A 25249-nucleotide genomic window follows, 5' to 3' on the forward strand; every position below is an offset into this window, starting at 1 on the left:
ACTGCTCAGGAGAGAATCCAAGGTGTGGCTATGTAAATCCCATTCAGCCAGGGCTGATGGAGGGTCAGTGTTGGAATGGAATGTGGAGAATTGTATATAATTTGGGACTGTTGTGGGGGTCACTAATCATGCTACCCCTAAATGTGGGAACTGTCAAACATGCCACCAGTGCTTGCAGGAGAGACACCACCATCATGGTAAGAGGTCTCGGAAGAACAAGCCTCCCCCCTTCCAGAGTTGAGTGAACGGAGCTGGGGGAAAGGGTTAAAGGACTTGAGTCAGCCTGCTTCACACCTACCAGGTGTGAGCTGTAAGACTGGCCCAGCCTGCACCTTTCCCCCTTTGTTTTAAGGACAGACCTAAAGCAGACTCCCTGAGGAGTCTTTTTGTTTGCTAGTCCAGTGAAAGCTGGATTCATTTGAGAGCTGAAATCACTGGTTTGGCTGAGAGTTGAAATCACTGAGCTGAAATCACTGGTTTGGCTGAGAGCCAGACCTACTGCAGCCAGTAGAGTGGCAGCAGGCGAGGAGCGGCGACTAGCGGCGTGGCGTGGCGCGGCGGCAGGCGAAGAGCGGCCATCAGCGGTGTGGTGTGGTGCGACGGTGGACGAGGAGCGGCCATTAGCGGCGTGGCATGGAGCGGCGGCAGGCGAGGAGCGGCCATTAGCGGTGTGGCATGGAGCGGCGGCAGGCGAGGAGCGGCGACAGGTGCCCAGCGGAGCGTCCAGAGGTGTGGGACGAGACAGCTGGTGAAGCATAGCGGAGTTTCGTATAAGGTGCCCCCTATCTATCTCCCCACCCCCATCTCTACCCAGGTTGGGAGGTGAAACCCTGCGGGTGAACCTTGGGACTCTGGGTGGCACAGAGACTTGTGGGGACAGAGACTTGTGGGGAGTCGGTGGACTTCGGGCGAATCTTGGCCGGGGTGGGGGCTCATGTTTGGGTTATGAACTCTGTTTGTGGTGTTTTCCCCAAGCTAACGCCGTATGAATTCTTCCTCTGTTTCATTAAATGTTCTTTTCCTACACTCAGACTCAGTGCTTGCGAGTGGGGAAGCATTGCCTCTCAGAGGCGCCCAGGGGTGCGTGAATTTCCCAGATCACTGGGTGGGGGCTCGAGCCGGTTCTTTGTGAGATTGACCCCAAGATATTGAACCCAGCCCTGGTTCCTGCCAGGCCTACCCGGCAGAAGGGCTACATGTATATAATTATCTCCTGGGTCCTTCCCAGCCATCTTTTCACACATTTCTCTAGACCTCTGATTTTCCCCTATAACGGTTTCCCTTTTAGGGCTATAAGGAAAAATTGGCAACATCCCAAAGTTCTCAATATTTTGTTTACCACCATTACAGTTTTGGGATGTAGATCATGTGAGGAAGTCTCAATGAGGATGAAGTTGTGAAGTTTGTAGGAGGCAGGGTCCTTTAGACTGATAAGAGGGCAAAGATGGGGGGGAATTTACTGAACCATGTAGAATCAGCATTGTCTAGTAGCATAATCAACACTTCCATGCTTACTGGACTCTTAAAAGACATTTAGATGCAAATGATTACTGAGAGCTAGGACTGGTGGCTGCAAACAGACTTTATGGGACTCCGGGAAACATGGCCATACCCATGATAGGTGGACATCTGACTAACTAAAATTGTGCTGGAACATGGATGTTACCAGACCAGAAAAAATTAGATAAGAGAGGTTCAACCTATATATCTACTATATATTTGAAGAGTTTGTGGATTTTTGTGTCCAAAATAAAGTCATCTTTCCCGATTAGCTACAGATATCAAATCCTGCCACTTAAATTTGCTAAATGCACTACTTTTTATACCAGAATATGCTAGGTGACAGGTTTAAAGGTTTAAATATTTTTTTGTTTTGTTTTTTATCAGAAAAAAAGCCATGACTATTATGATTAGAGTTCATGAAAATATTCTCTAACAAAATTAAGATAGTCACCTATTTGTCATTTTAGTGCAAAGAAAAGTTTTACTATTACAAATCACAAAATAATTCAAATTAGTTACAGAAAGAATAATGGAATTTTTATTATTCTGATTCAGATTCTGATTCAAATTTACTATGTATGGTAATTATTCAATAAAATGAATGATGTTTGAAGTTGAAATTCTACAAATTTAAAACTGTTCTTTTACTTCCTTTTTGCAAGCACATTAAAAAATTCTGTAAGCACAAAATGACCTTGCTCGGTCAACGAAAGGCCTCCTCTGCTAGTGTGTAATAAAGATAGTGTGTAATAAAGAAAGTACATCTGGAATTCCCAAATATAATTTCCAATACCTTTGCTACCAGAAATTACACACAATACAATTTAATACCACTGGTACAGAGACTGTTCTTACAATGTTACCCACATATTTATCTAGAAATGCAGGTCTATTACTTGGGTTAGAAGACAAGTTAAGAATGAGAGATTTCAGTGCTGATGATCAGAATGGAAAAATAATTATGGCACTGTATAGTTTCTGATTATGTTAAACATTGTGATGGGTTCAAACTGCACTATATTAGCCCTTCTCTCAAGATAGATTAGGAAGAATATGAAGAAATTATTCTCTCAGGCTGCGTCTAGACTGGCCGCTTGAATTTCCGCAAGAACACTGACGATCTCATGTAAGATTGTCAGTGTTCTTGCAGAAATACTATGCTGCTCCCATTCGGGCAAAAGCCCTCTTGCGCAAAAGTATTTGCGCAAGAAGGCCAGTGTAGACAATGCAGTATTGTTTTGCGCAAAAAAGCCCCGATGGCGAAAATGGCGATCAGGGCTTTCTTGCGCAAAACCGCGTCTAGATTGGCATGGACACTTTTCCGCAAAAAGTGCTTTTGCGGAAAAGTGTCTGTGCCAATCTAGATGCTCTTTTCCGCAAATGCTTTTAACGGAAAAGTTTTCCATTAAAACCATTTGTGGAAAATCATGCCAGTCTAGACGTAGCCTCAATGTATAATTTTAAAATATTTTCAGAATTTTGAAGCTCATTCTTAATCTGTCTTCTGCTTCCAGGCATCAGTTCTCCAATCTGAAAAATGACAATGTGTTTACCCATGAGCTATACTTACCAATACATGTTCAAGATAGAAGTTTTATATAATCAGTTGTTTAGCAGTAGCATTTGAATAGCCCCAAATAGCATTTTTCTTGAGTTTCTTATATGAAGCAGCATTTATCCTCTCCTCTTTTGTGGACTAGGAAATTGTATTTTTTTTTTCATATTATTTTCTTTGGATTCAGTACTTGCTGTGCATTTTCTGAGAATCTATTGTATATGCTTAGCATACATTTTATATGATGTGGAAGCAAGTATTTTATAGTTAAAAAACATTTTTCCATCTGTTTGGTGAAATATATTTTCTTTCATTTTAGTAACAAACTCTCCCCCCCCCCCAATAAATTTTATATGGAGAATAAAATTGAAACACACCCTTCTTGATCAAGAGCTTGATTTACAAGGAAAACATAAGAGTACATATCAAAACAATAATCTATGCAGAAAATATATCAAGGAAAGTAGTAGTCAAGCAAATTAGTATTAAACAAATCTGTTTAGTAGAATTGTAAAGCCATATATCTGTGAATTTGAAGTTCATGTTTTCATCTTTTAAATTATTACATCAAAATGTAATGTTTACCCAAGCTTGGACTTAGGAGCAGAAGACCCAGTTTACTGGTTAGTGTGCCAAGTTTGGTGGGGGCGGGGGGAGACAGCTCATGGTGCTGTTTTTGTTGTTAGCAACCCCAAAAGAGAGAACAGAATGTTTGAAGGAACATGTTTCAGATAGTCCATGTGTTAATTCGTTTATCCTCCTAGGATGTTCTGCATCTTTGAAGAACCTTTCACACTTTAAGAGCTACAGTCAGCCTTGTATGATGCCAGAAGCAGCAGTGAGAGAAATTGCACAACACAGATGAATTCTCAGCTCTGCTGATATTGAACATACAGTTTTGAATTGGCCCAGGCAGAGGATCTGATATTTCCAGAAAAAGCAGATGTGTCTCTTCTCAAAGTCACACTGTGAAAGTGTGCTTGAGAATACTGAGAAACTGAATCAGTGTTGGTTAGTTTACTCTAAATCATCTGACAAAATGTTCTGTTTTTGTTGCAAAATATTTGACAAGAATGCCAAATTGTTGCTTACACTTTCCAGGAACAGTTACAGGAATAACTCTGAAGCAACATTAAAAGTGACCTAGCCATTTTATAGCCTAATTCAAAAGAATGGGAATTGAGTCAAGGCTTAAGCTGAATAAATGCATAGAGGTAGGAAAAAAAAGCACATGATTAATGTAGAAACCCAGTCAAGTGTCTGATCTCAATCACCTTCTTCCTTTCAAAGAATAATTTTGCTTTCTGGAGCTTGTTGGATAAGTTGCACTCTGAACATAATGGTAATTTCATCAGTTTGGTAGAGCTTCCTAGGAAATACAGCGATGTTATAAGTGAGCACTTGAGTCGAATAGTTCATAAAAAAGTTAGGGGTCATTACTGCAGCAAAACTACTCAAAATGAATTGATTGGTTTTATGGCGAGGAAAGTGCTTGAAAACATATTGATGTGGCTCAGCAAAGCAACGTATTATACTGTAATAATGGACTGTACTCCCAACATTAGTCACAGTGAAAAGATGTCATTTACTAAAAGATTTGTTGCCGAAGAGGATGGCAGTATCCAAGTAAAAGAATAATGTATCTGTTTCTTATCAGTGGATTACTCTACTGGAAAAGGTCCAACAGAACTTTTTAGAAACATTTTGATTGAGAATAAAATCAAGCTTCAGGACTGCCGTGGCCAATGTTAGGTCAACAGCACATAAATGAAGGGAATAAGCAGCAGCATCGAAGCAAGGATTCTTGTGTTGAATCCAAGAGCTTTTTTCATAGCCTGTGGCTGGCATGCTTTCAAACTGGTTGTGTCAGCTGCATTGTCATTTTCATTATATTCAGTGTCTCTGTTCAGAGTCCTGCAAAGGATATACATCCTGTTTTCAGCATTTGCTGGCAGGTGGAAGATCCTCACAGACAGTGTTACAAATCTGACCATGAAGCTGTTAAGTGATATTTGCTGGGAAAGTCACATTGACCACATAAGGCCATTGAGGTACCAGATGCCTAATGGAACTTGTACAGTCAAGTAAAGCAAAGGCTGGAATCCTACATGAGGTGCAAAGCCTGGCAAACCAGATCAGTAACTTCAAATTTCTGTTCTCACTTGTGGCTTGACCAGGATATCCATATAAATCATAAACATTAGAACTGGAAGAGACCTCGAGAGGTCATCGAGTCCAGTCCCCTGCCCTCACAGCAGGACCCAGTACCGTCTAGACCATCCCTGACAGACATTTATCTAACCTGCTCTTAAATATCTCCAGAGATGGAGATTCCACAACCTCCCTAAGCAACTTATTCCAGTGTTTAACCACCTTTAGAGGAAGTTTTTCCTAATGTCCAACCTAAATATTATAAGCAAGGCATTACAAACTCAGTCGATGAACATTGTAACTGCTACTACTTTGATGAGAAGCTGCTTTGATTTTTTTGTGGCATATAAAGATGGTGTTTTGAAGATGCTATCATTGCTGTCAAAGAAATGGTGGAAAACTTAAAAGTTGAGCCTGTCTTCACGGGAGCTCATTTTCATTGGAAGGAGAGGCAGTTTGGTTATGGGGGCAAAGGTGAGGTTATGGGAAGATTGGAAAAAATTCAGAAGGGAGTTTTTTTGCTTGCTCAGTGACACTGCTTGAATATCCATCAACTTAAGGTTTGGACAAATGAAGTACAACAAAAAACGGGGGGGAGGAGATGGTGGGTTTTTTTTGGTTTTTTTTTTTTATGACCTTAGTAAGCTGCTGGCAGATAGGAAAACACTCTTGAAGAATTGTATAGACCTTCACCAGATGCTGACACCAGGAGACTATTTTTACTTCAGTGATCAAGACCTCAGAATCAAATTGGACAATATACATCACATTTTGCCACACTGAAAGTAGTCCCCACTCCACGTTTTCCAATTAATTCATGATGTAGAGCTGAAGAACACTTTTCCTAATGTGTGAGTAGCATTGAAGATTCTGCTCATGCTCCAAGTCACAGTTGTGAGTGGAGAGCCAATTTTTTGAAGCTTAAGCCCATTAAAGCATAGTTTCAATTGAAAATGACTTATGCAAGACTGAGATTACATAGTATTTTGAAAATGCCAGTGGCCAGTCTTTGTATCTCTCTGGCACTGTGCTTCAGTTTGGAAGGCAAAGGCAGGAAAAGAGATTTTATGAACTAAAGGACTAGGGTTAACATTCTAAGGCCGTCACCTACTATAACACAGTTTAATACCGATCCACCCAGTGTTAGTAGACAGTTCAATGTCTTGGTGGTAGTACATTACATTTATTTTTAAAATTAAAAAGGTTCTAAAAACTTAGAGGAAATTAACTTTTTCTATTTGCTTGTGTGTGCATGAATAAATAAAGATTTACAGATCCTAGCTTGCAAATTCATCATCTTATATGACAGGGATAAATCATGCATGCAAGTCATGTATCAAAATTGTGAAGTGGGCAATAAATACAATAGCGATCAGGTATTTAAAAGTTTAATAAATGAGGGGCGGGAAGTGCCAAAGATGCTCCTCACGTGGGATGCCATTTGATCTAGGGCCAGACCTGTGTTTCCCTAGACAATACTTTTATACTTGTGGATAAGTATGGATACTTTATTTTTGTCTAAGTAAAGTATAGCATTTGCTTCTTCACACATACCCACATGCCATGGAATAAATAAGTTAGAGAGCAGAGTGGATTTACCTTTTGATGAATAAATGAATCCTCTTTTACCCTAAAGGTTTGAATTAATGACTTGTGGAAAAAAAGGCTCAGATCATAGTAATTGGCATTGTTCTATGGAGGAGCTTCTTGACGATATTGCCCCTAAAGCTATATCATTCTAATGGTTTTAACTGACCTCCTCTGATTTTGAAAACCAAAAATACCATAAACTATGCATAAATTAAGGTTTAATTGAAAGGGAAGCATATTGTGTAAGGATGTTAGTATTTTCTCATTTACAGGGATTAGTTTGTGATACCGATGTTTTTAAAATTCCATTAGATGTGAAAGATTAACATGTCAGATAATTAAGCTTTGGTTTTATTTCTGATATGTTAAAATATAGGCATGTTAATCTTTTCAGATTTCTCCTTCAGAGAAATTCCACATTTATCTTGGTATATAACATGTATGAAAATAAACTCATTCATATCTTGGGGGCTTTTTTGCAATATAGTCTCAAATGACTGGAAGGAGGGAATTAAGATTTTGTTATTTTGATGCAAGTTTGTGTATTGGCTGTGACTTGTTTGAAACCTGCACTAATCTAATATATGTTTGTGAGAATTTGCCTATATATGTGTCTGTGTCTGTCCGTTCAAGAATTCCTACTAAACGGTAAGATTTAGGACCACCAAGTTCAGTATGCAGCTTCCTCTTACCATAATTTAAACCAAGGTCAGAGTTTGGTTGTGCCCGGAAAATGGGATGTGCCCAGAATGGGATTGCGTTTCAAAAAAACTGTACAGAAAAGAGACAGAATCACCAGGCAGATGAAAGGGGTTGGCTGAGGGTGCACCCCCAATCCTGGGCTGCTCCAGCCCCAAGCCTCCCACCCCTCAGGGGCCCTTTAGGTATGGCAATGGGGCTGCAGCTCCCCCAACCCGATTCATATAGGAGCATTGCTGACTTTTCCCCTTCATCAGGGAGTGAGGGGCAAGTGCACAATTTGCTGCCTTCCTCATTCGGGCTGGGGAGCGCAGGTGGCAGACAGATCTTGACCTGCCTCAACTGGGGAGAACATGCACCCTTCCCCTTCCCCGTCTGCGCCCTCTGGAGCTGCAGCAACCTTGGAGAGACACTTCTCACCTGGCCCCAAGCTGTTCCAGTGAGAGAGACCTGGGTTAGTCCTTGCTCCCTGGATCAGCCTGAATACTGAAGCCTACAGCCCCAGTCCCACCTCCCACCCCAGAGCAATAATTTAAATAAAGAAAAACAAAATGAATTGAATGAAGGATCCAAGCAATGCTGGGTAAGTCCTCCAGTGTTATATAAATGCCTAATATGAACAATGTTCTTTTGTCACCTAATCTTGTTGTTTCTTCCTGTGCAATATCTCCATTATCCTTTTTTTCCTATTTCTAGAGCTAAAGTCTAAGTCAAAGTATTAGTTATCTGATCTCCCAGATTCTTTCCTTGTTCTTCTCTGCTCTGCCCAGAAGGTTCCTACAAATACAGGGTTTTTTTTCCCTGTCCACAGCTCTGATCACATTGCTCCTTTCTTTGAATCTCTCTATTAACTTCCTCTCACTTTCCCCATCAAGTTATAGTCAAGGGTGCCATTTATGGGGCGCTAAGATGGCAGTGGCCCTACCTTAAGTCTGAACCCTTGGATTTCATACTTGAGGTCTGCTTAAAGCCCATATTCTGACTCCAGAAGCAGTTCTCAAATGTAACACAATTTGAGCTGCTTGCAGCTTTGCCTTGTTGGGTAGGGAGTTTATTATAAAAAGAGGGAGGCAGGGTAATTAAGAATAACAAGTAATTGAAGAATCATTAGATCATCATGAAAACATTGCCAGGTACTCCACTTAAAAGACAGGAGGGAGAAGAGCAGGAATGAGTGTTTTGCTGCTGAGATTTGCATTTGGGCACTGCTGTTAAATTTATAAACTTGAAAAAGGGGTATACAATGACTAATCCAAAGATAAATCCAAGCATTTATAAACCTCAATTACCCACCCAGAGAAATAAAAAAACAAATTGAAAGAGCCAGACAAATACCCAGAAACCATCTACTTCAAGACAGACCCAAGAAAACCAGCAATAGAACACCACTTGTCATTATCTATAGCCCCCAACTTAAACCCGTCCAACACATTATCAATAAACAACAACCTATACTTGAACAGGATACTACACTCCGAGAGGATCTGGGAGACAGACCCATAGTCTCCTACAGACAACCACCTAACCTCAGGATGATTCTTACCAACAACCACAGGACATACCACACTAATACCAACCCTGGAACTTTACCTTGCAACAAACCCCATTGCCAGCTTTGTCCACATATTTACTTTGCTGACACCATTATTGAACCTAACCATGTCAGTTACAAGATCAAGAACACATATTCCTGTTCAGCCAGAAATATAATTTATGCCATCATGTGCCAACAGTGTCTGTCTGCTATGTATATTGGACAAACTTCTCAGATACTTCACCAAAGAACCAATGCACACAAAACAAACATCAGACAGTTTCACAAAGAAAAAACAGTTTCTTGCCATTTCAACCAGACTGTGCATTGTCTCAATGACCTAACTACATGCGTCCTGTTTCAAAGAGACTTTAACACCAGACTACAAAGGGAAGCCTTAGAACTGTCATTCATGCTTAAATTTGACACATTACGAATGGGCCTTAACAAAGATGCTAATTATCTTACCCATTACAAAGATAACGTCCCCAATTATCACCCCAATATCATTATCTCATAGACACTAACCTCCCCTCTTCACCCCCCCCCCCCCGTTCTAAAATCTGATTTGTCAATTTTATGTGTGTTAATTTTTTTTTATTGTATCCTTTTGGTATATATGGTCATGCCAATTTTCTTCCACAATTTGATCTGAGGAAGTGGGTCTGGCCCATGAAAGCTCATCAACTAGTAAAACATCTTGTTAGTCTTTAAAGTGCTGCATAATCCTGTCTTTTGTTTCAGCAAGACCAGACTAACCCGGCTACATCTCTATTACTATTCTACAAAGAGTTACAAAGGGATCTCACAAAACCAGGTGATTGGGCAAAACAAGGGCAGATGGAATTCAGTGTTGATAAGTGAAAAGTAATGCACATAGAAAAATATAATCCTGACTATACATACAAAAACAATGGAGTCTAAAATAGCTGTTACCACTCAAAAAAGAGATCTTGGAATCATTGTGAATAGTTCCCTGAAAACATCTGTTCAATGTGCAGTAGCAGTCTAAAAACTAAAAGTCTAAAAGAATATTGGGAATCAATAGGAAAGGGATAGATAAGACAAAATACCATATTGCCTCTATATAAAGTTATTGTACACCCACATCTTCAATACTGGATGCAGATCTGAAAAGATATATCGGATTTGAAAAAGGTACAGAAAAGGCAGTAGAAATTATTTCTGGTAGGGAACAGTTTCCATATGAAGAGAGATTAACAAGACTGGAACTTTTCAGCTTGGAAAAGAAATGATTAAAGGGTAGAGGTTTAGTAAATCATGAATGGTGTGGAAAAATAAAATAAGGAAATGTTATGGATTCCTTTACTAATATAATACAAGAAGCTGAGCCAATTAAATTTATAGACAGCAGTTTTAAAAGAAAATACATTATTTTTTTCGTAGTCAACTTGGTGATCCCTTTGCCAGGAGATGGTGGAAAGGCCCAAAGTACAACAAGGTTCCAATAAGAACAAAATAAGTTCAATTAGGATAGGTGCATCAATGGCTACTAGCCAGAATGGGCAGGGATAGTGTTATAGAATCATAGATCTGGAAGAGACCTCAAGTCATCATCAAGTCCAGCCCCCTGCCCAAGGCAGGACCAATCCCAACTAAATCAACCCAGCCAGGGCTTTGTCAAGCCGAGACTTAAAAATCTCTAGGGATGGAGAGTCCACCACCTCCCTAGGTAACCCATTCCAGTGCTTCACCACCCTCCTAGTGAAATAGTTTTTCCTAATATCCAACCTGTACCTCCCCCACTATAATTTGAGACCATTGCTCACAGTAGTGACGGATAGCAGAACAAGGAACAGCCTTTCTCCATCCTCTTTGGAACCTCCTTTCAGGAAGTTGAAGGCTGCTATCAAATCCCCCTTCACTCTTCTCTTCTGCAGAATAAACAAACCCAAATCTCTCAGTCTCTCCTCATAGGTCATGTGCTCCAGCCCCCTAATCATTTTGGTTGCCCTCTGCTGGACCCTCTCCAATGAGTCCACATCCTTTCTACAGTGGAGGGAGAGAGGGCAGAACTAGACACAATACTCCAGATGTGGCCTCACCAGAGCCAAATAAAGGGGAATAATCATTTGTCTAGATCTGCTGCAATGCTCCTCCTGTTTGCCAGAAGCTGGGAATGGGTAACAGGGGATGGATCACGATGATTGCCTGTTTTATTTATTCTTTCTGAAACACCTGGCATTGGCCACTGTTGGCAGACAGGATACTGGGCTAGAAGGACCTTTTGTGGGAGAAAGAGTGCTCTATTTCGAAATAAGTGCTGTGTAGACGCTCCCAATTTCCAAATAAGCTACACAATTGTTGTAGCTCAATTTTCTTAGCTTATTTTGAGTTAAGCTCTGCTGTGTGTATATACCCATAGACCACTCTTCTCTATGCACTCCAGGAAACAAGAAGAAAATATGGCAGTGCAGTAAGGAGGCAGTTGTTGGCTGTTTGACTTATTGTCCATTTGATTCCCCTGTAAGCTCTTCAGGGGAAGCAAGCTCTTCTACTTTCTCTAATGCCAAACAGAGTGTCAGTACTTCACACAAAAATATGAATGGACAATGAAGTGCCTTTGTTGTTAGCAGTTCATTATTCTGAGACAAAAATAGGTTAATTTTGTTTTCAGCTTTCTGTCTGCATTTGCACCATCTGTGCTCTCTCATTGCCCTGTTGCAAATGCTAAATGGTTGTCTGTCTAGATTTGCACAACTTTGTACTTTGTGATTTAAAAACCACAAATAATGAACATTAGTGCTCCCGCCTCCCGTGTCCTTTTCTTTGCAGTACAGGAGACCACCAAAAGCAGACAGTCCCCACTGAGGCATACAGCAAGTAAACCATTCTTGATTACACCCACTCCTTTACCGTCTCACACTTTATAACTCCACTGCCAACTATGTACAGAAGATGTTCATGTTTATCACCAAAGTTTAAGTTTTCGTTCAAACAAAGGTACAACAGTTAGTTAGAAAGTCCCAAAAATCTATTGTGATGTCACTAGGCCAGCTGACAGGGAAGGGGCAAGGTGGCCAAGGGAATCTACATGGTCCAGGGCTCCCGGCTGCTGCTGCTACTACTGCGACAGCAGTGGCAGTGGTGGCCAGAGCCCCAAACCCTTTAGAAGAGCCATGCAGAGCCCCACACTGCACACTCCAGCTAGCTCTGAGGGCCAGGGGGTGCACTGCACTCTCTGGGCAGCACTGGGGGGTTGGCTGCCAAGCCCTGCCTCTTCTATATCAGGCCCCGCCTCTTCTGGGCACATAGAGCCAGTCCCCCCCGACACATACACACACATCTTCCAGAGGCCGAGCAATCCTATCACCTCCCCTAGATGTTACAGTTTATCTGACATCCTTGGAAATCTTCTGCAAGTCCCCTTTCCTTCATAGGGGCAGAAGGGATCTGAGCAGGGATCAGCCATGTCTCAGGTGAGTACCCTATCATTGGTCTATAAGATACCCTGATGTAGAGCCTCCTGTAGCCTCACCTATGGAAGTTGTTGCACTTTAATTAAAGAACTCAATAATTAAATACAGGTTGTATCTCTGTAGTCTGTATCTCCATGGCCTGGCATCCCTGAGGTTGCTCCTGGGCTTGAGCACTCACAGGGGAAAGCTGAGCCCTGTGCTCAGCAGCTCCTCCACTGCCCTCGAGTTTCCAGAGCACTGCAAATAAGTTATTTACAGTGCTAAAGCTCAGGAAGGGAGTGGGAGGAGCAAGGTCAGTGGCACGGATGCTGCTCAGGCAAAGAGGCAGGGTGACAGAACTGGTGGCAGCAGAAGGGCCAGCATTGACTGAGAGGGAACTGGGCAAGGCCTCTTGGGAAAAGAGGTAGGGTGGCTGCAGAGCCCTGCATCTGGAGGCCAGGAGCGCAGCCCCATAAGGACACACCACGCACTGTGCTGTGCTCCCAGCTTGTCACCAGCCATGGATCTCTGCAGCCACACTGTGGTGGAGGTGTAAGCATAGCCTGGTGACTCTAGCACCTGGTGCACTCCTGCAAGGCTGTGCTCCTGGCCCCTAGGCTCAGGCCCTCTCTGCTATAGCCATAGTGGAGTCCTGCAGCCAGCAGCAGCATAGGGGCCGGCACTGACCTCCCCTGGTTCAGCAAATTCCCTGATTTAGAGCCAGTCTGATCGCTAGGGAGTAGGACCAGGGAATTATAACCTGTAGTAATTGGGCCAGAAAACGTATTAGAATGACTCTATAGCCCAGCAGATAAGGCACTCACCTAAAAAGTGGCAGATTCCTGTTTCAATCCCTCCTACCCCTCCTGGGGAAGGAAGAGTTGAGCCAGGGGTCTTCCACTTCCTGTGTAGTACCCTATTCACTGGGATAAAGTTTCAGAGATTTCCTTCTTCCTTTCACAGTGCTTAGGTGACTCTTGGATCAGAAGCACAGATAAGCATCTCCCAGCAGCCCAGAGTTAGGTGGTGGTGTGCTGTAGATTTTTTTTTGAAGAACTACTTGTGAATACTAAAAACCCTTCCCTTGTAGTTTAGTGTGAGAACTGGATTGCATTCTGTACTTTTGCTCTGGGATGATGCCTCCCGCAAACAGGGCTGTTGTCAAGTGGCAGATGGTGGGGTTCCGCAAGAAACCTTAAACTATCTTCCTGCTAAAGGCTTCTGCTTAAGAAAACTCTCCTCAGTCACAGATTCCTTGACCTTGGGTGGTACTACCCAAATGCAAAACTGTCTTGAGACTCCAGGAAGAATCACATGGGAATTTCTTCCTGTGAGGTAACTCCAAGCTCTTTAACCCTCTTTAGGAGAGAGCTTGGAAACAAACTGTAATGTTGATCTTCAATCTCTGGCACGTGCACATAGAACCACCTCTCTTCTAGGACACAGGAATCAGGTCATAGTCTTAAAAAGGTGATTTTATTTAAAAAAAAACAAGATATATTTTGTAAAGCATATACGGGCAGTCACCGGGTTACGTACAAGCTAGGGACTGTAGGTTTATTCTTAAGTTGAATTTGTATGTAAGTTGGAACTGGCGTCCAGATTCAGCCGCTGTTGAAACTGACCAGTGGCTGACTACAGGAAGCCTGACGCAGCGAGAAAAGCCCCGTTCGTATGTAGGGATCCGACATAAGTCGGATCCACGTAACTCGGGGACTGCCTGTATTTGTTACAGAGCAACTGAAAAAGGCATATTAAAAGTACAGAGAACTACTTCCCTGGGATTCAGTTTAAAAGTTACAGTTAGCTGGGTTTAGTATAGACTTTACAAACTAGAAAATAACTTCATCACCTTTAACTAAGCATTCCCTGTTGTACTTTACATCTGTTATTCCAAAGTTTAGGGTTTTCTTAGACATGGATATTGCTGGAGAATCCATGCCTTATTCTTGGCTCAGTCCATTTCTCTCTCCCAGCGCTTACTCTGAATTCATACAAAGAACTGAAGCAGGCAGAACCTGTTTTTTATTCAAATTTCTCACTCTCTTCGCATTGGCTCTCCTGGCTCCCTGCCAACACTTCCTGGGTATCCCCTATTGCTGGGCTTAGCCCTTTACAGGCAAATTAATTAACTGAATGGCTGGGATGTCTAATACAGGGGAGTACCTCTTCCATCCATCACAGTTGGTGACAGACTTTGCTGGACCCTGGCCAAGGTTTGTGGGGAGCGGGGGAGTGGCTCAGCATCAGGCTCTTGTAAAGTGTAGGGCCTCGTCCAGAAGAGGCAGAGCTGGAGGCTATGTAGCTTCCCGCACTCAGCCCTCGCACCTCTTGGGGCTCTGGCTGCTGTTGCCATGGTAGCAGTGTTGGTGGCCCTGAACGCCAGGTCCTTTAAAATTGCCAGGCCCTGGGGCAGCTGTCTCCTTTGCCTCACACACCTGTTGGCATCCCTGCTTGCAAATATGATGCATGCATTCCAGTCCGTTGCTCAAAGCAAGGTTAAGATAGCAAATTTGAGTTCTGTAGAGTAGGACTGAGAAGGAGGGCAAAGTGGAAATCACAGTCTGATTGGCTGTCTGCCTCACTGAAAGCCAATCAGAACTTCATCTCACTCTCCTTCCCCCTTCTTTTCTCACCATCATCTTTGTGAATCTGGCCATAAGTGCTCAGGTGTTTTTTGAAGATTTTACTACTAGTCCAAAAATGAATGAAACTATAGTATTATGGGGATGCCTATATATTATATCTTAATGACCTTTAGAACAAGCCATCTAGATCAGTGTTTCTTAAACTATGTTCCACAGAACACTGGTGTTCCGTGAACAACTCGCAGGTGTGCTGCGACCTCTTCTTTGTTTTTGTCTTTTTTTGTCTGTCAACAATTTTTTTTGAAGAAAATGTTCATAGGTGTTCCTCATAAAAATATTATTGTTAGGTGTTCCGTAGTCTCAAAAAAATTAAGAAAAAACAGATCTAGATGACCTCCTGAGATCTCTTCTGACCCTAGTCTTCAGTAATTCTCTGATCGTAAGTGTGCTTAATTTACAAGTAAAAATATTGTTTTTCTAACTGCCAGCCTTGTAAACTCTTCTTAACACACAAGAAATACCATATTTTTTTTAGTTCCACAAACACTGCAGAACTAGCCAAAGTAAAAAGCTGCATTACTTTTATCAGAAACTTCAGCAGATGTGAATAACTGGACAGATGGGTGATGGTACAAAGCTACTGAATAAGAAGGTGCAATATTTAGGATTGCCTCTTTTCAGAGTAGAATGGCACAGGCTCTTGAGGAGACCGGAAATACAAATGAACTAAAAACTTTTGGCTCCTGATACCAATTGCCCATGATCTCTCAGTGAGGAGTATTCATATATATAGGAGCTGATATTCTTCTTTTGTTTTTAAACCTAAGGCCCACTTGATTCCCCCGGTCTCCAACTCCATGCAGAAATGCCCATATGAGAAAGGGAAGCGTACTGGAAATTCTGCAAAAGCCACCTTGAGCTTCCTAAGCCTTGTCTTGAAACACAGTTATGCTGATACAACCTCAGCCTAAAATTGACTCCAGGCAATTGGAAGCCCTGCTCCTAAGTACAACTCCATTGTATTAGTCCAGAGTGCTCAGCCTATTACAGGAGGAGCCCATGGAGAAGAGAGTAAATTAAATTGTTGCAATCAGAGTTGTCATTTACAACAGAGTGATACAGAACAAAAACAGACTGGGCATATAAACACTAGTTTACTTTTTTAATTATTTTACCCTTATATTGTGGCAGCCCATAGAAGCAGGCAGATCAGGGATCTGTTGTGCTTGAGACTGTACAAATCTATAGTAAATGACAGACCCTGCCTCAAAGAACTTGCAGTCTAAAGCCATCGTTACTGTGAAGGAAGTGGTAAGTGAAATGTTCATGTATATTTTGTGACTTGTTCATTATGAACTGGGCTGTTTTCCTGAGACTTCAACACACACATGTACATCCTGCAGTGGTTTTTTTCATTGCATGATATTTTGTGAATTATGTTTATTCTATTAATGTTAATTGTGCCATTTTAACTATTGTTAAAATATAGAAAATGCTATTTGGAGGTAGCATAGTAGTGCTTTCCAAAGTTCTAGGAATGCATGAATTTTTGTATGACTCATAGGAAGTTATGCAGCTTTTATCTTATATATATATTATAGTATGCATGTAGTAATATTTAGAGGCCTCAGCTAAGACTGGGTCTTGATTGAGCTAGGTATTGTACTAACACACAGAGAGTCACAGTTCCTGCCCGAGAATGTTTATATCTAAATTGCTAAGATCAACAAAAGATGAGACAATAAACAGAGGCTCAGGGAGGTGAAGTGGCTCATCCAAAGTCATTCACTGAGTTACAGGCAGGTCTCCTCCTGAGTCCCAAGCCAGTGGAACCACACTGCCGTCAATAAAAATATATATGATGTCTAGATGGCATTATTACTATTCCTGAGAATCAATAATGGCTTCAATAGTAATCAGACTGTGGTAGCTTTTAAGATTTTGAATTATAATAACTGTTTCTAATTTGAATATTTAATTTTAGCTGTATCAAAGATCTTGACTTGACTGATAAAGGAGTTGCTATAATCACAAAAAATAGAATATTTTGATTACGTGTTTTTATGGAAAGAACTATGTGTGCCATAAGATGAATATTTATAGTATACAAGCTTTTTCAGTGCAAATCATTGAATGCTTCTCTTTATTAATTCTTCTTTCCCCTATGTGGAAATGTTTTTCTTCATTGTTTCCCTGGGATACTGTATGCGGTTGCTCAAAACAGATGAATTTCCCTGAAAAAAGGTTCCTTGCCCTTTATTATAAAATATTCATATGTTTGTCTACTTAAAGAATACAAATATTAGACCTAGGAGGGAAGGAAAGAGTTTGATGTACTATCAGTTTATGTACAATATTACTTGGCTTTTTAGTGTCTGAGCTGGATCTCCAGTATTCATGAGCATATGTAAATAGATTGCACTTTTTTCCTACAGTTTTTTTGTGATTATTCCTTTATTGCAGCATCTTAGTTGTTCAAATTTCCAACCTCCTATTTGACATTAACGTGACAACTCTAGAACGGTGTAAATAGGCTGGGCTGTATTTGTGAGGTCATGTGCATATTTGTACATCAAAATTATGATGGCCTGATTATTAGGGACCATGCCACCAGCTAGCAATGGATGGCACACACCAGACATTCTCCTAAAAAGGTGGGCACCAGCTGCACTTAAGAGATCATGGATGCATTATTCCTTTAGGACTACATCAGAGGTAGTATGTGGCTTCCCCCATCCCAATAGCATTTATAGGAAGCATTTAATCTCTCTGGTTTCATGGAGACATGCTCTATTAAGTGTTGAGGTGTCCGCATAGATTTTTACCATCTTGTTTACTCCTTCTTTGTATGTGCTCTTCCTCCCAGCTCCCCTCATACATTTCAAAGGGACTGTTTGCTATTTTCTTTTTTTTTCTTCCCTAGTGAAGCAACCCAGTCTCTCAAAGCTTTTTAAGCTTTGGGGGATAGCTTAGTGGCTTGAGCATTGGCCTCCTTAACCCAGGGTTGTGAGTTCAATCCTTGAGGGGGCCTTTTAGGGATCTGGGACAAATCTGCTGGGGATGGTACTTGGTCCTGCCATGAGGGCAGAGGACTAGACTTGATGATGAGCTCTCAAGGTCCCTTCCAGCTGTATGAGATGGGTAAGCAAGCAGATAGCTAGCAGCCATTTCTTATTCTAGTCCTGTTCTCCAAGCTTATTTATGTCTTCCTGTTTTTAAAAAATACTTCCATTTAGGCTGTAAAATAATATTTTGCTTGTCTGTGTTCATCACACACACGCACGCACACACACACACACACACACAGAGCCTGTTGTTTGACCTCACTCACAACAAACATGTCAGCAAAAAATACAGGAAATGCCACTTTAGTTTTACTGGCACATCCAAAATCTTTCTGAAAATCTATTAAACAGCTTCTCCTGAACCAGCTGTTCCTGCCAAATTTTACTATGAAAGATTGTTTACATGCACCTTCTTGTGAAAAATATAGGCTGGATACACTGGTTTGAAATATTTGATAAAAATGTTTATGGAGAAAGGAAATCTGTTATACAACACTGGTGATTTGAAATTGAACCATTCCAGATGCAGTGAACTGAATTAAGGATATGTCTTATTTTGAAGTGGCTGACATTGGGACACAATACAATAACGTTCCGCAGGTGTCGAGGCCAGAGTCCACGATGATGGGTGGGGAAATGGCTTCCCCACCCCCCCAGGATTTGGTGCAGCTGATGGTAGTAAGGGCAGGTGTGGGGTCCTGCCCCAGAACACAAGCTGCGCTCTCTGGCCCTCACGTATCCCTGGCTGAGCCATTTAACTTTACTCTGGACCTGTTCCAAGACCTGGGTTGGGTGTCTGTGCTCCACCAGAGACTCGGCCATGTGCCCAAAAATGTTAGTGTTACGCCGCTTGAAACGGAAATCCTGTAATGTCTCCTCCTCACCGCATAGCTCAAGGAGGGACAGGATCTCCGCTCTGGACAAGGAGGGTGCCCGCCTCTTGTCCTCCTGGGTGGGTCCTGAGAGCTGTGGGGCTGCTCCCTGTGAGGACCAGGGAGGTTGCAGGGGGCTTGTGGCTCGGCCATTGCTGATATTCTGGGTATCAGGGAGAGCCACACGGTCAGGTACTGCTCCCAGGGCCGACTTCCTGCCACAAGGATTGTCCAGGGTGCCTGCAGCTTTAAGAGGGGCCAGGAGACAGGAACTGTAGAATTGTGATTACTTTGGATGGAATGGTAACCAGGACACCTGTGCTTTTTCTTGGAGGCCTCTTCTTTCAAAAGAAAACCCTCTTCCCCGTCAACACACACCTTTTTCCAAAAGAGGATTACCAAACCCGGGAAAACCCCTCTGTTCTTTCAATTTTCTATCGAAAGAACATGATTGCAGTGTGGATGTAATTGAATGTTTTTTTTGAAAAACTATCATTTTTCCAAAAGAAACCTTGTAGTATAAACATAATCCTAGATTATGGACCTAAGCCTAGGTCCATCAATGGCTATTAGCCAGAATGGGTAGGAATGGTGTCCCTAGCCACTGTTTGTCTGGAAATGGATGACAGGGGAGGGGTCACTTCATGATTTCCAGTTGTATTCGCTCTCTCTGGGGCATCTGGAATTGGCCACTGTCAGCAGACAGGATACTGGACTCTTAGTCCTAAGTATAATATATGGGAGAATATAACTAATTCTCTACTGATGGGACATCTCTGTTGAGTTGTAACATCATTATTCTCTTACTCTGCCCTTTTAGGCTTCTTGGTTACATTTACATAACTATTCCAACATCTCATTTGGTAAGAAGAAAAGAAAGTTGGACTTGTTTTTCTCAGCAGAAGTTAACTAACCCATCTTTAAAATAATGATGACAAAAAAAAGCACACCTGCAAGCAGAGCTTCCTTGATTCTATTTCTGAGCCAGATGATTGCTGCATTGGAAGTACCTCTTGATCGTAAGTATTAACTTCTGAAACAATCATGTTATAATGGAAGATAATGACAACATCTAAAGTCAAACATTGAGAATGAAGGAGCAACCTATGTATCAAAACATTTTTATCATTGTTTGCATTCAATTTATGATGTTTTTAAAAAAATGTACAAATAAAATGGCTTGCATAATTAGCCTGAGAGTATCTGACAGAACATTTCCATAATTATCACACTTTTCTGAAAGTGTCTGTTATAGGACAGGTAATGCTGGTATCAGTGTCTATTATTAAGGTTTCCCCTATACTTCACAATATAACACCCTGTCTTCAGTGGTTTATAACTTTGACAAACTTTGACCATTTCAGCTGAATTTTATTTTAACCAAAATAGTTCAGTCATTTACAAGAACAAGCCTAGAGAAAAATGCATTGTTTTCTCATATTAAAAAATTGGTAACCTTTTTCTTCAGGAAAATCTAATATCTCCATGCAATGGAGTAGGCACTTAAAATTTGATAGAGGATGTTTTTTGTGTTAGGGATTTGCATTTTGCTGTCTCTTTGCTGTCTGTGGAAAACTCCTCAACCTCAACTGACCGCACTTGACTTTTCTGCATTTGGGATCTGGGGAATTTTGCAAAATAATAATTTTCCCCGGATTTATGGCAAGAATTTCACAAAAGCTACACATTGAGACCTTGCTGTGATCCACACCTTCCGCATAACCATTTGTATTCACTCTTCTTCCTACCAGTGCTTTTTACAGTGAGTGGTTCCACTTTTTGATTTGACCTATTCTGACTATATTATTTTGTATTCAGTACTTGGATAATCCCTTCTGGTGAGTTCAGCTCTCTGGCTTTTGCTTTCACAGTTTCTGCTGCCGTGTACCTTTGGACAACTTTTTCTAATGTTAAAGCTTCTTCATGGAGAAGTCTCTCCTTTAACATATTGTTTTTAATGCCTCAGATTATCCAGCTTCTAAGCAGATACTCTATCAACTCACCAAAGTAACAGGTTGTACTGAATTTCCTTAAATATGCAAAATAATATATATTGCTCTACCATGTCATCAGTTTTTTTGCATACATATAAAATGTGTCTTTCTCAAAGATCTCATTCCCTTTGGGCATGCAAAATTCCTGAAATTGTTAGTATTTTATTTTACTTCATGATTTTTCATATTCTTAAAACTACAAGTTGTTATAAATATCCAATGCTTCCTCCACAAACAATATGCAAACGCAACTGAGGATTTCACTATCATTTTTCTCCTCTGCCTTATAGCTGCTAAATACAATTCGGATTTCTGCTGGAATGTTTTCCACTTCTCGGCAACATTGCCTGACAATTGCAGACTGAATGGAGGTTGCAACATCTTTTTTTTGGTTTCTTTTCCTTTCTTAAGCTAGTCAAGCTACTATTGTGTTCATAAAATATATAGAAAAGCCTTTGTTCTTCTTCGTTTGCTGCTCCACACATTCCCCTTGCCTCCGCTTTCAGTTGCAAACACAGGAGTTAACTTTAAAATGACTGCAGAGTTTCCTTCTCATTCAGCACTTCTGACACCACAAAATGATCATGGGGTTCATTAAGCAATAATCCCAGCTTCCAAAGCACATCACTAAAGTCCTGTGTTTATAATTCTGTATCTTATGATGGAGCATCTCCAAATTACCATCTTCCATGCACATATCTATATATCTACTACTGTAATTGCTTTTGTTCTTTAATAACAATATTAAATTGCAAGCATTTGTGTTTTTCATAGGTTTCCCCAATATTTCAAACTAATGACTTTCATTTCTGCTACAAGATCAATATAGCTAAATGAAACTTGATTTGTAAATGCTCCTACAGCTCTATTTTACTAACCCACTACACTGTGATTTGTTTTTTATTACAAGATACAAAACACAAGAATTTGTAAATTGAATTTGTTTCCCTGTATCTTCAACTTTACAGAATAAAATGAAAAGTAATTCAAACCTGTTCATAAGTTTGAAATGTATAATCATTTATTTGAATGATTTTAATGTGCCCACCACATTGGTATCTGGGCACATGAAAGTCAGTAAAAGCATTTCCTTATATTAATTATCTTGCCCCCAATAGATAGCACCAGTGGATCTCTTCCCCATATCATGCCAGCTTTTAACAATAGAAGCAGTATGCCCTCCTACCTTTGTCTCTATAGTTCTGTTTGAGCACATAGTACAAAGGCAGATACTTTTCAGTTGATACAGACAAATATCCATTAACAAAGAAAACAAATGTCTATAGCTAAATTATTGTTTTGCTAAATAATGGTTAAAATAATTAGAAAGTTCTCATTTATCTTATTATGACCAATGGATGATCAACAGCAGAGCTAGCAACAGGTAGTTTTAGTCTTTTCATTCTCTGAAATATTATTTATGATGGGACCATATGCAAAGTAACTGGAAGGAAGATGAGATCATATGCTATACCACATGACAATGAAGATTAATTGTGGTTTTCCGTTATTTTTCAAACTGAAAGTAATTGCATGTCTGTGGAATAGAGTCAGAAGCTTTTGTCTTTGTAAGAGTTATTGTAGCCTTAAGCGTTTCCTTTGTACTTTCAAATGATCAAATGAGTAGATTGATTTTGGCTGCAGTGTGAGCGCCATTACACTCTATTAATTCTGATGTCCTACCTCCTCAGTACTTTTGAATCAATGTTCTATGTTCTTTTTAGGTCAATGTTACTCATAGCATGGTTTCTGTTAAAAAGTGAACATTTCAGAGCAGTTTCCTGTATAGTAGAATCTGAGATACTGTAGTATTTCCTGACACAATGGACATTTTTAGTATTTCAGCTACTACTGTGTGGTAATGTTGGTAAATGTTCTCTTTGTAGAAGATCATGTATCTGTCAGAGATACTTACCTTCCCTCTCTCAGACGCTAAATTTCTACTAACAAATGGTTTTCTTTAATCTTTGTTTGCCCATTCACCTGCTGATTCTGATGGGGGGAAAAAGCAATACTTCTCAAAGAATGTAAGTTTATGTTTTTAAAAATAGAAGAGTGCAAAATAAAATGTGTGCTGCTTATAATTAATACTTATTTTGCTGAGCATTGAATTTGATGTCCAAAAAATGTGGCTCTTGTATTTGTTCACTATTGTGTTTGCTGTGGCTAAATGATTTGTGCATGCAATGGAAAGAAAATACTATTGTATACCTGTCAGTTTATTTTATAAAATAAACATTCAAACTCTGTTTGATTTTTACTTTACCTGAACATTAAGAGCCTTATTAGTTGTTAAGCAATTTGTTTTTACTACTTTCAGGAGTAAACACTTTTGGTTAAACTGAATTCATTGAGATGTTTGTATATATAACCCACTCTTTTTTATACCTCTGAAGATGGAGAGATTTTTATGTCTTTCTTAACAGTGCATAAAGTGAATTAACTAGGTCCAATATTACTTCAAGATACACCACTAGTACAGCCATTATGCCCATTTTGAATCCAGTGAGTTCAAATACAATAGGACTTCACATAGGCTTGAATGTTTGCAGATCTTAATGGGGGATTGAGGTCTTATGTGCATCAGGTCCTATCAATATAGTGTCATAAATAGTGTTCAGATTAAACCCCTTTTCAAACCTCTTTTGCTATCCTAGAACATTGGGGCTGTGTCTACATTGGCACACTCTTGCGCCAAAGCGGCCGCTTTTGCACAAAAACATGCTGCCTGTCTACACTGGCCACGAGTTCTTGCGCAAGAACACTGACGTTCTAATGTGTGAAATCAGTGCTTCTTGCACAAGAACTATGATGCTCCCGCTCAGAAAAAAGCCCTCTTGTGCAACTGTTCTTGCGCAAGAAGCCAGTGTAGACAGGCAACATGAATTTCTTGCGCAAGAAAGCCCGGAGCTTTCTTGCGCAAGAGAGCGTCTACGCTGGTACGGATGCTCTTGCGCAAAGGCACATGCCAGTGTAGACGCTCTCTTGCACAAATAATCTAACGCAAAAACTCTTGCGTTAAAAAGTATTTGCACAAAATCTTGCCAATGTAGACATAGCCTGGTTGTTCTGGTCCTGAAAACTGTTCCACAGAGGGAAAAAGAATTAGCCTCTGATTGCTCCTCCACAGGAACATTTGAAGAAGTTATTATCCTGGGAAAATAACCTCGCAGTCACTTTCCTGTCTGCAGTGAGGAAAGGAAATGCGAACCCTGCAGGATTTGTTCTGTTCTTTTTGGGTATTATACAATGGTATTTGAACATGTCCCCCTGGCTGTTCCACCATTCCCTATGTATAGTGCCTTTAAGACTACCACTTGGTTCTGCACAGCAGTAAGCTCATTGGAAATTTGAGGATAGGAAATACCCATAATATAAAACTCAGCTTTATAGCTGAATTTTTTCTTTAATGGGCCAATCTGATATCCCAACACACCTAGTTATTGGGAAGGAGATGGTCCTGAACTAGGGATGCAAATTTTGCATCTGGCTATGTCTAAAGCAGATTGGGCAATACCCATTTACTAGCTGGCAAAATTTATAGCATTTGCATGAGGATGCTAATCAAGATTTCTGTAACATTTAGTTATGTTTTCTCATTAAATTGCTCTTGCTAGTCATTTGCTTAGTCAGGTCAGAAACCTGTGAAGCCTAACTAAATGCAAGATACAGTGAATTTGTAAAGGCTAAATAGTCATTTTTTTCATTGATACTGAAAAGATCTGGTACCTTTTTATTTCAGGAGATGGGTATGTGCAACTCCCACTGTAGCCCACTGGGAAGTATCTCCTGGAATGGTTAGTCCCTTTGTGAAATCATTTCTCTTTCTCTTTTCAAGATATGTATTAGCTAGTCAAATAGAGAAATGTGCATTTGTAATTAGTCAATGAAAGTTTCCAAAATTTGCGGAAAAAGATTGGCCCAAGTTCTGCTCTGAGAATTTTGGTTTCTTCCTATCAGTGTGGTAGTTAAGAGCCAGTACTTGATAAATTATTGTGAGAAGCTGAGCACTCTCAACTCCCGTAGATAGGATCAGGACCATTTTTTCCTAAGAGTTCTTCTAATTTTGAGGTACTAACCAGCTGGAAAACCATGCCTAGTTGTTTTACAACTCCCTGCAGCATAGTTAGCACGATCTGAGGCCACAGCGCTACAATCCTTACACCAGGAAGTGGTCCCAGAGAAACTTTATGGTGAATGTTTTTGTCAATGATATTTTTTACCCATCTGAGGGGTTCATGACGATACCCGGACATATTAGTTCAGATAGTTCAGTGAT

At 40.6% G+C, this 25249-nt stretch overlaps 1 protein-coding gene across 26 annotated transcripts in view; it reads left to right on the top strand.

Moving 5' to 3' along the window:
* The window catches only part of NRCAM (neuronal cell adhesion molecule), a 283739-nt gene that overhangs the window by 149946 nt on the left and 108544 nt on the right, over positions 1–25249 (top strand). For 18 of the 26 annotated variants that reach the window (XR_012904139.1, XM_075929879.1, XM_075929866.1 and 15 more), the window contains 2 exons: positions 19797–19995; positions 22980–22997. Coding sequence is in view for 25 of the 26 variants with exons in the window: in XM_075929879.1 (XP_075785994.1) it covers positions 19905–19995; positions 22980–22997 (109 nt within the window). In the remaining variant the exon portion in view is untranslated. The remainder of the gene's footprint in view (positions 1–19796; positions 19996–22979; positions 22998–25249) is intronic. The other 8 variants (XM_075929894.1, XM_075929905.1, XM_075929920.1 and 5 more) reach the window with 1 other exon arrangement.

This window comes from Pelodiscus sinensis, chromosome 1 (genome assembly GCF_049634645.1).
Source record: "Pelodiscus sinensis isolate JC-2024 chromosome 1, ASM4963464v1, whole genome shotgun sequence".
Classification (NCBI taxonomy): Eukaryota; Metazoa; Chordata; order Testudines; family Trionychidae; genus Pelodiscus; species Pelodiscus sinensis.